Source organism: Dicentrarchus labrax, unplaced genomic scaffold (genome assembly GCF_905237075.1).
Source record: "Dicentrarchus labrax unplaced genomic scaffold, dlabrax2021, whole genome shotgun sequence".
Lineage (NCBI taxonomy): Eukaryota > Metazoa > Chordata > Actinopteri > Moronidae > Dicentrarchus > Dicentrarchus labrax.
Window position 1 is genome coordinate 13,936,771 of NW_026136705.1, and position 17,218 is coordinate 13,953,988.

The 17,218-nt window shown below is 42.7% G+C and overlaps 1 protein-coding gene across 1 annotated transcript; it reads left to right on the forward strand.

The window, feature by feature from the left end:
- brwd3 (bromodomain and WD repeat domain containing 3) lies at positions 1-17,180 on the forward strand. The gene is made up of 40 exons (XM_051402585.1): positions 1-208; positions 376-434; positions 541-570; positions 772-831; positions 3,161-3,311; positions 3,449-3,547; positions 3,667-3,827; positions 4,425-4,646; positions 5,599-5,699; positions 5,780-5,850; positions 6,230-6,330; positions 6,424-6,464; positions 6,557-6,661; positions 6,750-6,900; positions 7,001-7,135; positions 7,222-7,350; positions 7,663-7,888; positions 8,000-8,137; positions 8,231-8,417; positions 8,556-8,649; positions 8,755-8,925; positions 9,227-9,300; positions 9,386-9,590; positions 9,745-9,855; positions 9,939-10,046; positions 10,572-10,696; positions 10,791-10,873; positions 10,959-11,070; positions 11,232-11,293; positions 11,432-11,587; positions 11,675-11,795; positions 11,912-12,037; positions 12,155-12,230; positions 12,333-12,383; positions 12,488-12,631; positions 12,797-12,949; positions 13,048-13,217; positions 13,444-13,532; positions 13,852-13,983; positions 14,096-17,180. Exons 1-40 carry the CDS (start codon positions 175-177, stop codon positions 15,049-15,051), a joined length of 5,520 nt encoding a protein of 1,839 aa, XP_051258545.1. The 5' UTR covers positions 1-174; the 3' UTR covers positions 15,052-17,180.
- Positions 17,181-17,218: the final 38 nt, after the last annotated feature.

Genomic DNA, 17,218 nt, shown 5'->3' on the forward strand with positions numbered 1-17,218 from the left:
TTCACTGGAGGGCGCTAACACAAAGCACCAGGTGGTCTGGGAACAACTTGAGAAAGGAGGAGGCCATTCACTAGCCTGTTTTAGCTACACACACCAAGCTACTGTTAGCTAGCCGGCGGCTAACGGGCAAGCTAAAACATCAGTTTGTCTTAATGTCGCCTGTCTTATCAAGTGATGGCGAGAGAACAGTGTTCACAAACCGAAGCTGGTGAGTGCCGAGCCTCCCTTTCATTTGCATTCACATAGTTTGCAGCGAGCCAAGTGAGCCGAGTGCAGCCCAAAGCTAGCTAACGTTAGCTCGGCTCAATGGTAACATTAGCTAGCTGGTACCAAGCTAATACACCTCTCTTTCTTTCTTTCTTTCTTTCTTCCCAGAACTGTATTACCTCATTGCCAGATTTCTCCAGTCAGGACCCTGTAAGAAAGCCGCACAGGTAAAAAACAACAACAACAAACAAGATATGAAGTCACAGCGGTTATAAACGGTCTGAGTAAGTAGCCGATGTTAGCAGCTAACGCTAGCTGTGTGTGTGTTGTCAGATTCTGGTGGAGGAGCTGGAGGAGTATGAGGTAGGTTCAGCTGCACCTTTCTGTCTTTATTCTCCTGTGTGCTTGCTCTGGTACTGCCTATGTCGCCGCTTTTTCGGCCACTCTTCTTTTTTTTTTTTTTTTTTGTGGCTGGTGTTTGTGAAAGCAGCGCGTTGTCGAGTCGAGAGGACTCTGGTAAATTGTTGTTGCCATCTCTGTAAACAGCCTGTGTTTTAACTTTAGCTGGTTCCTGAACGATGGAGTTGGGACGGGAAGAAATACAACCGGACCTTCCGAGAGTGGGTGAGTGGGAATTCTCGTAATTCACTTTTTAATCAAACGAATCGTGTAACTTCTATTTTAATCGACATTTGCGTCTTAGCGGATGTTTATATTTTTAAGTCAACCAACAAACCATAATTGACGCGATGTTAAAAAAAAAAAATGTTTGTTTATTAGAACACATTTAGACATTTGTATTAGTGTGGGCCTATTGGTAAATAACTGGGTACAGGCTTAGCTATTGTGTGGGCTAATAGGAGGAGAATAGAGACAGGGGAAGGTGGTGATTGGCTGAATCACATCGTGGAAGCTGTCACTCTTCTGCAGGAGCCAATGAAATCCCAGTTGTGTTTGCGAGCGAACCGGAAGAATAGACAGAGAGGATTTTGATTGGCTGTGAGCTTTTATGCTCCTCCCCTTTCTTTATCTCCCCCTCCCTTCGCTCTCGATTGTTTTTCAACTAGCAGCATTACAAAACCATGCTACCAAATTATGAGTATAAACAGGAAGCGGAAAAAAAAGAAACCACGCAATTAGTTAAGTCGTCTTTGAAGAAGTAGATAGTTATATGCTTGTTATTACAGAGCATAGAATTTGTTTGTTGTCTTTATAAAGAATTATTAAAAAATCCAATAATATTAAAATATTATTAATTCTAAATGGTGTTTTTTCATTTCAGTGTTTAGTTTTATTCACTTCTTTAAGAAGGTTGTGTTCCAGTCTCGTATCTTGAATAAATTCAGAGAGAAAGTTGAAAGAGAGAAGAAACTAGTTCCTTTGGTTTGTGTCTGTTTGTTTGATAGACAGGGACACAGCAGTGGTTGAGTGGCATAGAAAGTGAATGGGGAGGGCTTGCTGGTTGCAAGAAAGCTGATGAATCAGAGAAATAATATGCACAATGAATCAGAATATTATCAAAATCATGTGTGTATTGTAATATCCAGTTGCAGGTTTTTGGATAAAGGTAAATGTGTAACAAAACAACATTATAATCAGGTACCTGCTTCTGCAGTGCATGTACGTGGCTACTGTCTTGCTTTTTATTTCGGCGCCCATGTTAACAGATTAGAGCAGCCACACTGCCCGTGTCATTGCTCATCTCAGCTGCGGCTGCAGTGACGCTTCACTAGAGAGTCTACTTTTTCCGCACCTGGTTCCCAGCAAAAACAGACAGTGAAAAGGGTCTGTTCTTTGTGGTTAGCTCACGTGTGAGCTGCAGCAGTTCAGCAAGGCCATCACACACTGCTCAGGTAGGCAGTGGTCGAACCAGAACATAGGCTACATGTAGATATAAAGGTGTCAGCGATGTTGGAAAAAGATTGTTGATATTTGAAGTTGACAGCTGTGTTGTGGAGCTCTGGCCCCTGTGCCCCCTGTTGCTGACTGGCTTGAATAGTGTGGCTGCGCACTGACAAGTGTTAAATTACCCAATCTGTACATATCACAATTCTTAAAAAGTAATCATTTTAGTTTTTATGGTTATTGCTGATAATCATTGTGGTAAGCTGCCTCTAGTAGAACACGGCGGAATCTCTGAAATATTTTGTAAAAATTAAATAGATAAACTAAAAAACATATAATACTATAACTAATAAAATACTACAAAATGTTGAATGTAAGTTTTGCATTTTGTATAATATTATGTTTCAATATCGGCCTGCAACGTTGTCACATTCATGAACGTCACACATGCATGCACCCATGATTAGTTAGGAGCTAAATTAGATGGTAAGCAGTGGGAATTTCCCCGTTGTGGGATTAATAAAGTAATACAACAATAAAATGAATGGTTCAAAGACACCGAAATCATAGTTTCAAACAGGAACTATTGGCAAGAGAAGTGTGGCCCGGGAGTACATCTTTTCCACCAAATTAGTCCTGGTTCTTGAACTGGTTCATTTAGGATACAACAACTGTCAACAATAATTGATCTTATATTAGGAATAAACCTCCCTTCTACGTGAACTGTCCATAGCTCAATAGGATACACTAGTGTATTTTAACGTCAGTCATAATGGTGGAACCCGGAGAGGCTAATATTTTCTGAAGTTGTACGTGGTATAAAACATTGCAATATATATAAAAAGAGAAACACTGATATAAGGAATTATTTAAAAAATATGTTTTATGTATTTGTGTAACAGCCGTTATATCATTGTCAGATTTTATAAGAACTTATTTAAACTATTTTCATTGGTATGGTCTTCAAAAATCCAGCATCAGTCAGTTGAAATGATTGTCGTGTAATAAGCAGGCTGTTTAATCTGTTTATCAAAACTGTTTCAGTATTTGTTATTAAATACTACCTACATATCATAACACTTTCTATTACCGTCTCTGTCTTCTACAGGTGATTTTGAACGAGCACATTCCTGCAGACTATCTGCTCCGCGTTTGCCAGCGGATAGGCCCACTTATAGAGAAGGAGATCCCACCTAGTGTTCCTGGAGTCCAAACACTTTTGGGGCTGGGAAGACAGTCCTTACTTCGTACCACCAAAAGTGAGTTTTCCTCCCATCCACCATAGTTATTTAAAACACATAAGTACTGCTGTTATTTATTGATTTATTGTGTTTATATGCTTTGTTGCAGTAGATCTGTACAATATACTTTTTAATGAACTACCTGTGTAATTTAGGTTGTAGCCACAAAGTATGCAGTGGCTCAGCTGTCGCCGCACTCCACCGAGGACGTCCACCAGAACCTCCAGTCAGCAGTGGAGACCCTCCCAATGTTGGTGTGTGAAACTTAAAAAAAATATTCCCATTAAAAGGAGCTAAAGCCCCTAGACAAAATGAAGTAAGGTCTGCTTTAGCTTTGGTTCCACTGATCATTCTTGTCTGTTTTTATATGAAGTTTCCATCATGGGTGCTCGCCAGGCCACAGGCACAGCTCGTTTCAACCAGGTCTTGCCGTCTTCCTCCTACCAACACATGAAGATACACAAACGTATCCTTGGCCACCTTTCTTCTGTCTACTGTGTAGCCTTTGACCGCACCGGCCGTCGGATATTTACGGTGAGTGATGATTCTGGGCCGGATGATTACTGCAGTAAAACTTCATCTGTAGTGTCACATTTATGCAAACTTTCAGATGTCACAAAAGATTTTAAAAAATGCAAATCAAGTATCTTTCCATTGGCAGGGTTGAAATATGTGAATAAATACTTCCAGGTCATGGTAGGAAGTTCTGTTGGGAATGGGGCTTGGGCGACTCATCATTTAATCAGCATCATCGTTAAAGAAAATATGTCAATTTGCATGACGTGCATCTCAGTGAAATACCACACCCAGTCAGTGTGTATTCCCTTCACTTCATAAAACCTTGCCTGTGATCATCTGAAGTGTGGAAGTATTTTAGACAGACATTCATACAGTAGCAATAAATATTTTTGAAAAAAAACACTAATACAATATAATTCAATAATCAGAATAATATACGGTATAAAATAAATATCCTTCAGTTCAAAAGCTTTGTTAATTTGTCTTTGAACAATTACATGACACAAATGATGTTCACAATAACTCACAAGCCAAGATTTATGGTACGCTCCTCAGTCAAAGGTGGTTTCCAGTGAAACTGTCTTATTTATTTCAATGTCATATGTATTTTAGGGTTCTGATGACTGCCTGGTGAAAATCTGGGCCACAGATGACGGCCGGCTCCTGGCAACGCTCCGCGGCCACTCAGCAGAGATCTGTGACATGGCCGTCAACCACGAGAATACTCTCATTGCCTCGGCGAGCTGTGACAAAACCATCAGAGTGTGGTGCCTTCGCACCTGTGCACCTATCACTGTTCTGCAGGCCCATGGTGCCTCTATCACATCCATACAGGTGAGACTGATTCATTTAAAGGAAAAACTAATAATAAATGGGTAGCTTTGTTTCAGGCTTCTTCAAAACAACTGAAGTGGCCATAAAATTAGCCAAATCATACACCATAATGCCAGTTTTCACTTATTCTAACTAGGGATATGCGCGATTACTTGACTAGACAGTTACATGTTGCTAATCTCACTAGTCGACGTCCAGAAATACTAGTCGGTTAAACTAATTATTATATTGTATTAAGGTAGAACGCTGGTTAATTGCGTCTTTTAAGCAGCCACTAGCCACTATCCTGGTCTGCAGCCCCCGGTCCCTGCCCTAATGCCACTGCTGGTTTTAAGAGTCATCTTTTTCCCACTTTAGAAGTTATAGTTACATTTCGTGACTGTGGTTGCTTTGAGATTCTGGCAGCTGATTTCACTCTCTACCATCTAACCTCAGAGATAGTTATAAATGGCACTATTCAGGGGAAAGAGGATGGTAGAACTGGCATTGAAAAGAAAATAGCCAGTGTATGGTAAATTATGATGACTTACAAACTAGCGATCACATTATAAAACACCGGTCAGCCTCACTGTATATGCTGACCGACAGCCGATGTTTATTTAGCTAACGTAGCTTTAGCTTACTTGCTACCTGAAAGATTTAACATTATCCTAATTCACAGCGTTGTCCAGACAATATTGTCCATATGTGCCAATTTCAGTTGTATCCCATTGTGTTTACTGACATGTACATGCCGATAATCTAATAATCTGCCCCTGCATACCTAGATAACTAGTTGACTAGTCTAAATTAAAATTTTGTTTAATCGATGGCAAAATTTGTCATCATCCCGATACTAATTCCAATGTCAGCTTTCACAACACTAGTTGTTTACTATACTGTAATATTGTGTTAAAGGTTGATAGTCACTCCCTGCCTGTGACTAACCAACACTGACTTTCTATCACTTTAGTTTTGTCCTGCTGTCAAAGGGACAACTCGGTACCTGGGCTCCACCGGTGCAGACGGGATGGTGTGTTTCTGGAAGTGGCACTCGATCAGCATGAAGTTCAAGTAAGTGTTGAGACATCTAGTGGCATTACAAAGTCTACTACAGTTTCATGGAAGTAACAACAGCTTTTATGTTCCCTCAGTGATCAACCAGTCAAGTTTGTTGAGCGGTCACGTCCAGGAGTACAGGTCTCCACTTCCTCCTTCAGTAGTGGTAAGTGTATTTCCTTGCCTGGTATCGTTTTATTTTCCAGATGTGCTTGACCTAAGTTTCTGTGAACAGCAAACCAAACCCAGACAACTAATTTATGCATCGACATTAGGTTACAGGGGTATTCAGTGTGACAAAGTCATTTGAGTGACACAACAGAGGAAAACACATTGTAACACATCATTTAGGCTCACCTGAGTAAATCTATTGGGAACATTGCAACATTTTAAAAGCTTTAAAAAGTTTTTTGATAGTTTGTTTTAAGATTCACTGTCAGATGTAATTAACATATACAAATAGCAACAGAATGAGAGCATTTACATGTGGGACTTGGCCAAAGGAGCCTAACCTCAGAACTGCATTCTGTGTTTACTGTTAATAGGTGGTATGTTCATGGCTACCGGTGGCACTGATCATTTGATCAGAGTCTACTACCTTGGTGCTGAAACTCCTATGAAGGTCTCTGAGATGGATGCTCACACGGTAAGAAACAAAATGCAGTAGCTACATCACTCAAACTGCATTTAAACAAGGTCTCTGTAACTTAAATACACATCTTCTTTTTCTGTTTTTTAGGATAAAGTTGTTGTTGTTCAGTTCAGCAATAACATTGACAGGTGAGTGTATTTAGCTGAGATCTACATAGAGTCCAAACTGTTTTTTGTCTTGTTTTTGAGCCTCTTACAGTTAAATGTGTATATGTGTCCAGCCTAAGGTTTGTGAGTGGCAGTCGTGACGGCACAGCCAGGATCTGGCATTACCAGCAACAAGAGTGGAAGAGCGTCACTTTAGATATGGCTGCCAGGCTACCTGGGTAAGAGAGTAAACTGTATTACACAATGGCATTTCTGTCTACATAAACCATTTTAGTGTTTTGTGTCTGATGAGATATTTTCCTCCAGGAGTACTGTTGCCAGTGGAGATGATAAAACCAAGCTGGTGGTGACCATGGTGGCCTGGGACCGTGCAGATAGCACTGTTATCACAGCAGTGTCAAACTATCTGCTCAAAGTCTGGAGCACAACCACTGGACAGCTGCTGCACGTTTTATCGGTGAGTAGCTGGAGCTGGAACGTTTACTGTGCAGCTGCTTTAGGATTAAAAAAAAAAAAAGAATAAAACTGAATGTTCGTGCTCTCTCTCTCTCTTTAAGGGTCATGATGATGAGGTGTTTGTGATGGAGGCTCACCCATTCGACTCCCGTATCATTCTATCTGCTGGCCATGATGGCAACATTTACATGTGGGACCTGACCAAAGGAGCCAAGATCCGCAACTTTTTCAACATGGTAATTTATCTACAATGAGAATCGCGTACCAGTAGTGTTTTTATTTGACTCTATCATTAATTTCATATTAAAATATTTGTTTCCAGATTGAAGGGCAAGGCCACGGTGCTATTTTTGACTGCAAGTTCTCAACTGATGGGCAGCATTTTGCCTGCACTGACTCACACGGCCATTTGCTCATCTTTGGCTTCGGCTGCAGCAGACCGTATGAGAAGGTAACACCACAAACCTGTTGCTTAAAACATATTTACCATTAATCATTCTGTTAGTTCCCATTCTGTTACAGGAACAACATTCGGAATCAATACAGTTAGACTGCATGGTGCATTTGTGGTTACAGACCTGAATTTAAGCCAGTGTCACTAAGGATCCTTCTGCAATACTGTAGGGAATACTGCTGATAACCATCAAGAAGCTTTCTGTTGTACTTACTCTTTTTCCTGCTCTGCCCTGTGGAAGGGGGGCAAGCAGTATATTTGAACTCTTTTCATCATTATCAACACAAATGTCCTCTTTATTCTCCCCAGATTCCAGACCAGATGTTTTTCCACACGGACTACCGACCTCTGATCCGTGACTCTAATAACTACGTGCTGGACGAGCAGACGCAGCAAGCCCCACACCTCATGCCTCCACCCTTCCTGGTGGATGTCGATGGCAATCCTCACCCTTCTCACTACCAGCGCCTGGTGCCAGGAAGAGAGAACTGCCAGGATGAGCATCTCGTACCCCAGCTAGGATACATGGCTAACAGTAAATCACGCTCTCTCATAACTCGTACCATTCAGAATGCTTGCTCAGTTTGAAATATAAATAAATATAACTGACAGAGTTTGACCCAAGATTTGCCTTTTTGTTTCTTAGGCGATGGAGAGTTGGTTGAGCAGGTACTTGGCCAGGAAACGGCAGAAAACAGAGAGAGCCTATTGGACAATCTCATCAGACAGTTGCAGAATGAGCAGGACGAGCGTCAGAATGCAGACCCACTTGACGAGGCAGACGGTATGTTTTCCTTCACATTTTAAATCATGCCTGTAAAACTCTGAGATTTATTGTCAAACTAACATAACAAACTTATTTTTTTCTCATTTTTAGGTGACGATGCAGACGCAGAAGAGGAGATGGCTTCCTCGCCGTCTGCTGGACCACGCAGAAGTAGGCAGGTGGACGGGGTGTGGCAGATGCAGCATAATGCCCTGCGTAGTCAAGTGGCCACCGAGAGGGACCTGCTGGCCTGGAGCCGCAGAGTGATGGTCAGTGAAGTGCCCCAAGGGATATTCAGGTGAGGCGGATGGAGGGGATTCAATCAGATGAAAGTTTAAGTGAGCCTATTAGAGTTTTAAACAAATCAGTCTTTCTTTCTTAAAGCTTGTTAGTCATTGTGTACATTTCATGATGGAAATTATTCTTTTTTTATTAGAGTTTTGGAGGAGTGCAGACAAGCCAAAGGCGACATGGAATGTTCTCTATACAATGCAGAAAGGAGAAAAAAACCAGTATCCTGCACACCCAAGGTACACTGTTCTTCACTTCACACTTGTTTTCACAAGTCAAAAATACTATCTGTGCCAGTTAATTCCAACTTTCCTCATTTTCCACCCTCCTTCTGCAATTTGTAGAGCGATCTGTTGACTTCACGCCTGCGCTCCCTGAGGCCCACAAAGAAAAAGCAGCAGCGCCACGCCTATCAGACACGCTCAGCTCAAGTCCGCCGTCCTGGGACCAGGAGTCGAAATACCAGCAACCGACGCAACTCTGACAGCCAGATAGACTCTGACAGTGATGGAGAGGTATATTCCAGTCTGTCTGTTCTAGACATCCAAACATGAGTTTGTCAGTAATCTGAATCGAAAGTTACTGGAACTTTCATCTTTAATTATGTTAATGAACATGATATTTCCATTGTATATTTTAGAGACCTTTTTAAAATGAAATGTTGGCAATGATACATTATTTATTCAGTCACAAAAAAAGCCATTTTAATTAAATAAAAATGCTGTTTAATCGCCAATAAGATGGAAATGATATCAAGCAGTGTCTGTTAGCTTGCATTCATAATACTAAGGGTGCTTTCTGTCTCTTTGTTGACAGGCAGCAGAACAGGTGGAGCAAAGCGAGGCCTCCTCTGATGGTGAAGCTCAGTGGCAGGGTGAAAGCAGCTCCAGGTAAATATATCTTTGACTGAGCAGTGTTTTCAAGATGTAGTTCTAATCCCCCACCTCAACCACAACACCTGTCTTTCATTCCCAGTGACTCCTCCAGCGAATATTCCGATTGGACAGCTGATGTTGGGATCAACCTCCAGCCGCCAAAGCGATCAACCAGGAGGCCCGTACAGCCCCAAGGTTACAGCAGCTCTGAGGAGGAAGAAGGTGATGACAAGGCAAAGGAGACCAAGAAGAAGGAAAACGAGAAGAAGAAGAAGAAGAAGAAGCAGCCCAAGGAGACAAAACAGGTGAACTAACGCAAAGTGCAGCTCCTGAAATCACAGTACAAACATAGTCTTTGTAAAGAACATTGGTTGTGCTCCATTTTTAAACGCTAAGCACACAGTACAGGAGAAAGTCTATATGTAAAACATATTGTTCAAACAAATTGTATATACTTAGAAACCCACATCCTCCCTGGCCGGACTTGACGCGGAGGAGTGGCTGCCACCATCATGGATAATGGAGACCATCCCACGCCGCTCTCCTTTTGTTCCACAAATGGGAGATGAGGTAAGGGCTGTCACTCTAATATCAAACAGAAAAATGCATTACATTACATTAATTTTGATTATTGTTCTCTTGTCCTCCTCCAGCTCATCTACTTCAAACAGGGCCATCAAGCCTATGTCCGGGCTGTCCGCAGGGCCAAGGCCTACAGCATCAACCCTCAGAAACAGCCCTGGAATAGACTCGACCTCAGGGTGAGGCACTGTGTTATTTAAAAGCCAGTGTTGTGTACCAACCCTTACATGCTCCATTACACAAGCTGTTCAGAGAGTCTGAAAACAGCAGATAATTTTTCCCAATCATCACAGTCCTACTTGCGTCCTACTACGTGCCACTGAACCAGATAGTTGACCTCTGTATTGGTAAGACTTAATAGTCTAGTTGCAGGTTTGTTAGATTAAGCACAACTTATTCTTCACCAGTTAAAGTTCAGTGTTGAATTCCTCGCGAAGTGGACATGCAAATCTGCTTTGCCACTGGAGACGAAGGTTTTATTCTCCTCGTCTCTCACATAGAATGGAAGTGAAGTCAGGGAGGTGAATATTATAGATTTTGAATTCAACACTATTAACCTTAACGATTTGTCTCAAATGAACCACAGTGTTCTATTAAAAGTGTTAAGGGTGTACCTCCTTAAGTTTTTCTTTTTGATTTCTATGCTTGATCTTGTTCATTCATCCTAAATCTTACCTTTTGTGGATTTTCTTCTGCCCCTTCAGGACCAGGAATCTGTAAAGGTGGTTGGAATTAAATACGAAGTGGGTCCTCCCACCCTCTGCTGCCTAAAACTAGCTTTCTTGGATCCAGTCTCAGGGAAGATGACCAATGACTCTTTCTCCTTAAAGTGAGCATTAATCTACAGTATATACAGCACAAGATAATGTTGATTTAAACATGCATTAACTTGGATTTCACTGCTTGTTTAATTTCCACAAAAGGTACCATGACATGCCTGATGTCATAGATTTTCTGGTGCTTCAGCAGTTTTACAACGAGGCTAAAGAGCACAACTGGCAGCCAGGTTAGTCTTTTGACCTGAAATGTTTACCACTAATGTTCATGGTAGTCGGCAGTCCTTCTCTTACGTTTGATCCTCCTGCCTCCAGGTATGAGGTTCCGCAGCATCATTGATGACGCCTGGTGGTTCGGCTCTGTAGAGGACCAGGAGCCTCTGCAGCTGGAGTATCCAGATAGCCTGTTTCAGTGCTATGCTGTAAAGTACGTCTGTATCCTGCAGTGTTTGTGACTGTATCAGCAGTGCTTTCTGTTAATGAATGAAATGTTCTGCTCACCCAATGTCACTTTTCAATAAAGTTAAGTAAAGTGATTGTAATCTCACACACAGTGTGGTTTAATGACTTTCTTTCTTGTTTCATCAGGTGGGATAATGGTGAGCGAGAGAAAATGAGTCCCTGGGACATGGAGCCTATTCCTGAGGAAGGTCAGTGAGATTGAACCTTGTTATAAACCTGTGCAATTACATTTTTAAATGTTATCATTTATTAGATTATAGACCAAATGTCAAAAGATTTAACACTTTAGAAACTATAAACACAAATGCATTGTTTTGCTTCGTCAGCTGCGTTGCCAGACCAGGTTGGTGATGGCGTGGAGGTGGCAGAGGAGGAGCTAAAGGCTCTTCTTTATGGGCCTCAGGAAGGAGAATGGGGGGCTCACACACGAGATGAGGAGTGTGAGAGAGTCATCCACGGCATTGATCAGCTTTTTACACTGGGTAGGCTACCACAGGGTTCATAACTGTTACGGGAAAAGTCTAACCTGCATGGCTGCCATGTTTCATCTCCTTTCTGATTGTCCACAGAGGTAGCCAAGGCATTTGCGTCACCAGTAAATCTGCGGGACTACCCTCTGTACTGCACTGTGGTGGCTTACCCCACTGACCTCAGCACCGTCCGCAAACGACTGGAGAACCGCTTCTACAGGTGGAACGGCATGCCTAACCTCAGTCACACATTTTTATCTTGGCTATACATTCAAAGTCCTGATGCCAAAGTGTTCATATTTGAGTTTCACTTGCGGATGTTCTTCTCTGCTGCAGGCGGATCTCTGCATTAATGTGGGAGGTGCGCTACATTGAACACAATGCCCGCACTTTTAACGAACCCCAGAGCCCCATTGTAGCAACGGCCAAGGTGGTGACTGATGTTCTCCTGCACTATATCGGGTAAGACTCCACAGACCTCCTGTTAAAACCACCTCATTGACACTTCAACACTGGAAGAACAATCAATTTAAAAATCAATACTATGTGTCTGATTCCTTGGTCCTGTGTCTCCTTCAGGGACCAGAGCTGCACAGACATCGTGGATCTGTATCACAGACTGAAGTGTGAGATCAGCAGTGGAGGAGAAGCTGAGGTGAGTGACTATTGTTGTTTAGTTTTCTACATTTTGGTGACTACATTTTCTTTAAATTTTTGTTTTTAATGGTCATTTGGGTTTGTATGTGTTCCTCTGCAGGCTGACTTGGATGTGGACTCTGACACTCCAGGAACATCTACGGGACATCGGGTAAGAGGGACCAGTGAACCATAACAGTCCATCTTAGACCATCACAGACTTGTAATCATCTGTGGTAGCTCCAGTCTTGGTTAATGTCATGTTCTCTCTGCCAGGGAGCCAATCCAAATTCTAAGAAACGTGGTGTGGTTTTGGATGTGAAAGCATGGCGAAGTCAATGCCGAGAGCTGGTGCGTCGAATGATCGCCTCGCCGGATTCAGAACCATTCAGACAGCCTGTGGATCTCTTTGAGTATCCGGTAAAAGAACCTAAAACAAACATCACTTGCAGTTATAAGATCACTGATGCCAGAAAACACAACTCAAAATAACATTAGAAATGCATGCCACAGGTGTAAAAGTAGAATTCAAATTGAAATAAATCTGTACGTGAACATTTCGGTTCTCTGCCTTGTTTTGTTCAGGACTACCGAGACATCATTGACATGCCCATGGACCTGGCTACAGTGTCAGAAACACTGATTGAAGGGAATTACGAAAGCCCGATGGAGTTTGCCAAAGACGTGCGCCTCATTTTCAGCAACTCCAAAGCATACACACCTAACAAGAAATCACAGGTGACGTAGCATTCCCGGGATTAAAAATGTGTTGTTACTATAGTCTGACATAGAAGTAGTCTAGTGGTTTCATTACAACTCTCTTGTTTCTTGTCTAGATCTACACCATGACCCTCAGCTTGTCAGCCTTCTTTGAAAAAAACATCATCTCCATCATCTCCGACCACAAATCTGCAATTCAAAATGAACGGCGGGCTCGTCAGAGACTCAGTTACAGGGACAGATTGCACAACGGAGGCAGCTCCCCGCCTAATAGTCCATCCCCCAGGTACTGAGCCTCATTCACAAACCTGTCAGTCGACACTCCACGTTATCAAATGTCTGCCGCTCCTAAAAATATCTCAAATGTGCCGCAATAAACTTAAGGCCTGTTTTACACTTTACAGCTTTTGAAATACTAAAAATATGGTTTCTTGTTTTCTCTTTGATGCCTTGCTATTGTGTCATGTGGTTAATTATTCTGAAATGTCTTTTCTATGTTTCCATATGTCCAGCTCTAAAGGGAAGCACAAGTCAGGGAAGGTGTCAAAGTCAAAAAAATCCCAGACCCCAACCAAGAATCGTTCTCAGAGACCATATCAGGGTATGACTGCACTATTGTGGCTTCATGTGGTTTTAGGTCCCTGTGTTGTGCAGGATCTTGCTGTAAATTGTTTTGGTATCAGTGTTGGGGAAGAAAAAACTTTATGACATTAATTCATTCATGTCATTACCCAAAGAGAAAAGTTTACTATTTGTTTTACATTACTTGACAACTGGACAACTGATGAGTATGTTCCACTTATCAAAGCATCATATTTTTGTTGTGCCGTGAATCATTTTATAAGGAGTACATTCTTGACCTGCTCTATTTGAAAGGTGTCCTGAAATAACTTTTGTTATGAATTGTGTTGTTTCTTTAGCTCAGAAAAGCAGCAGTGTAGCAGAGGAAGAGGACATCCAGCCTTCTTCACCAAGTTCAGGGACATGCGAGAGCAGAAATGAAGGGCCCCATCGGGTGACTCGCAGCCAAGCAACTCCAGTGAAGAAGTCAGGTATGACGAACAATGCATCCTAACCAAAAATGGATCGACGCCTTTTTGTTGTAAATGTGAGTTTAAAGTCACGATGCAGAAACGAACCACCCTCCTCTTGTGTTGTTTTCAGGGCACAAGCGTAACTTGCACCTAAGTAACGGCTCCAGACAAAGCCACAAGCGAGAGGCGCTGCAGTCTGTCAATGATAGGGAGGCGTCCGGATCCAACAGCTCCTCGTCAGAGTCCTCCTCCACCTCGTCATCCTCCACTTCCTCGTCATCGTCGGACAGCGAAAATAGCTCTGATTCTGAGATGGAAAAATACGTGGAAGGGGGAGACCACGACTACAGCAAAGCCCCCTGCCTGTCAGTACGCCTGTCAGCTAAGGGTAAGGTGTCGGCCTCAGGGAAAAGGAGACACAAAGGAGGAGAGGAGGCGGCACAGAGACCTAAAAAAGCACGAGTGCAGCTGCCGGTAGAGCAGGAGGAGGAAGATGAGGAGGAGGAAGATGAGGAGGAAGATGAGGAGGAAGATGAGGAGGAAGGGGAGGAGGAAGGGGAGGAGGAAGAAGAAGAAGAAGAGGAGGAGGACGAGGAGGAGGAGGAGCAGCAGCAGCAGCAACAGGTGGATGTAAAACATGAAGAGGACGCGGGAGAGGAGGAGGAGGAGGAGGATGAAGAAGAAGAAGAAGAAGAGGAGGAACCTGAGGAGGAGCCTGAGGAGGAGCCTGAGGAGGAGCCCGAGGTGGAGCCCGAGGTGGAGCCCGAGGAGGAGCCCGAGGAGGAACCCGAGGAGGAGGAGGAACCTGAAGAAGAGGAGGAGGAGGAGGAGGAGGACAATTCTGAAGAGGTGCAGAGAGGGGCAGCGGCAGCAGCAGCCAGCAGTTCGAGAGGCAACCAGTGCAAGTCTCAGCGGGTCAACACACGTAACCAGGGCCGCAGGACAGTTCTGTACCGGGACGACTCAGAGGATGATGGCCATGGGTCGAAGGAAGACCCCCTCAACCTGGGTAGATCCCGCTCAGGACGGGTACGCCGCATGACTGAGAAAGCCCGCGTCAGCCACCTCATGGGCTGGAGTCACTGACACATCGCCACCCCTTCTCATACCTCAGTAAAAAAACTGTTCAACATGAGTAATACTTCAGGGATTTTTTTCTTTCTTTTTGTACAAGTGTATATATAATATATATATATATATATATATATAAATATATATATATGATTTTTCTTTTTATCTGAGACTGCTTTGACTCTCAAACTGATAGCTGGTGCTCTTGATGTGTTGCCAAGGAGTTTTCTTTCCCTGGTCGACAGAGCTATTTGTTCAACACGGACCCTCTCCAACTGGACTAACTCACCTCGGCCTTACCGCTCGCCTCGAAACACGGCACTGCTCTCCTCTTCCTCGTCCTGTGCGTTTCACATCCGGGACTAAACACTATACCCCCTCCTTTCTCCTCCTCTTGTCCCTCCCACAACTATTCTTACTCCTGGTCACCAAAGAAGGATGTGGAGATGCCAAAAAAATGGTGCTCATTAGATTTCTCCATTTTGTTGACTTTTCTCGACAAGTAATTTAACAAAGCTATTCGTGCTAGTGGTCTAAAGTTCAGTCATGACCACCGTGAAAACGTTTGCAGTATCACTAAAGGTTACTGATGTCAACTTTTTTTGGTACTCGGTCTTTCCTCACAACCACAAGCCTTAGTTTTCAGAGCTCACATCAGTCAGGTTTTGTGCGTGATCTGTGGCTGGAGTCGAGACAAAGTGTAGTTTGGGCACTAGCAATACTGAGGAATCAGAGTGACTTAAGTCATTAGAATATAGTACCATAGTAGTATCTCAGCTCCTAACCCCCCCCTCTGTCGGACAACTTGACGTCTTTGGCCTGTGAATGTTAAATGTGTTCCCTGCTTCCCCTTCGGTGGTGGTGACTGTTTTTCAGCTCTTTGATTCTGGTATTTGGTTAGAATTGGGTGCTTTTTTTAAGAGTAAAGCTGATTTATTTAATTTTTTTTCCTTGGGTAAAAACGCCACTGCATCCTGTTTGTATTTGTACTGTTGTACCTGATGGATCAGACATGCATCCATTCATGGTTGCTTCCATCACACCTTCTCCTCCCAGCATGTGCAAAAGCAAAGGGGTCCTTTGGCCTACTCTCTTCCACAGAAATATTTATTTTTCCATTGTATTATACTTGGGTTTCTTTAGCTATTTCGTACATTAATAGTGATGAGGAAAAGGAAATATTTGCACATTTATCTACTCCACTTGGCAGCTGAGTAATAAAGATATTGGAGAAAGAGAAATAAGGTGGGACTGATGATTTTTGTGTTAGAATGTTTGAACTGTCCCAGCACACATTTATTCAGTCTTTTGTTTTAAATCATTTTTAGCTTGAATACGTTTCAGCCTGTGTATGATGAAGCTGAAGGTCTTGTTAGCAATCTAAATCATGCTTTCTAATGGCCTGAAGCAAACGTAGCAACCGTGGATTATCCCTTTGTTAGTATGTTGTGCCATCTTTCCCCCCTTGTTTCTAACCACCTATGGATTGGTTTTTGGGTGAATCAACTGCGCACATGATTGCTTTTCCCCCGTAATCTATTACAATCAGAATCGCTAGTCTAGTTTTTCTGCCTAGTTTTTAGAAAGAGTGATTCCTGGCAGTGTTTCCGAAATCCCCCTGTGGAACTGCAAAATGGATGCCTCCTGTTGCACCAACATTGTTTACTTTAAAGCTTGTGCAGTTGTCGATTTGCTATGAGTCAGTCATGAGAAACCAGGAAAGCTGAATCTGAAATTCTCATTTCAACACTGGGTGCTCTAATCCAAACCCACCTCCTCATTACTCTGCCTCTGTGTGGTCAGCAGCATGAGAGAGAGGCCTCGGAGGTTTGTTTTCTTTTCCCCTTTTTTTTTTTTGGGCTTAAGAGTTTGGTTAGTGTCGGGGTCTCAGCGATGAAACACACAAATCGGCATCTAGGGTGCTCCAAGCGGCAGCATTAACTGGCGTCTAGAAATGATTCTGGTTGAGTGTAAGAAGACTAAGATTCGTATTTTAGAATCTTATTTTCATATAGTAGATGGCTCTTAGTCTCGCCTAACAATAACATTCTACTGTAGGTGGAATATGTGACTGTCTTTTATACAAAATGTTTTGATTGTATGTGTTTCTTTTTTTAATAAAAAATTGGTTTTCTCCAAATGAATTTGTTGATTTGATGCCTCCATGATGTCTGCTGGTGTT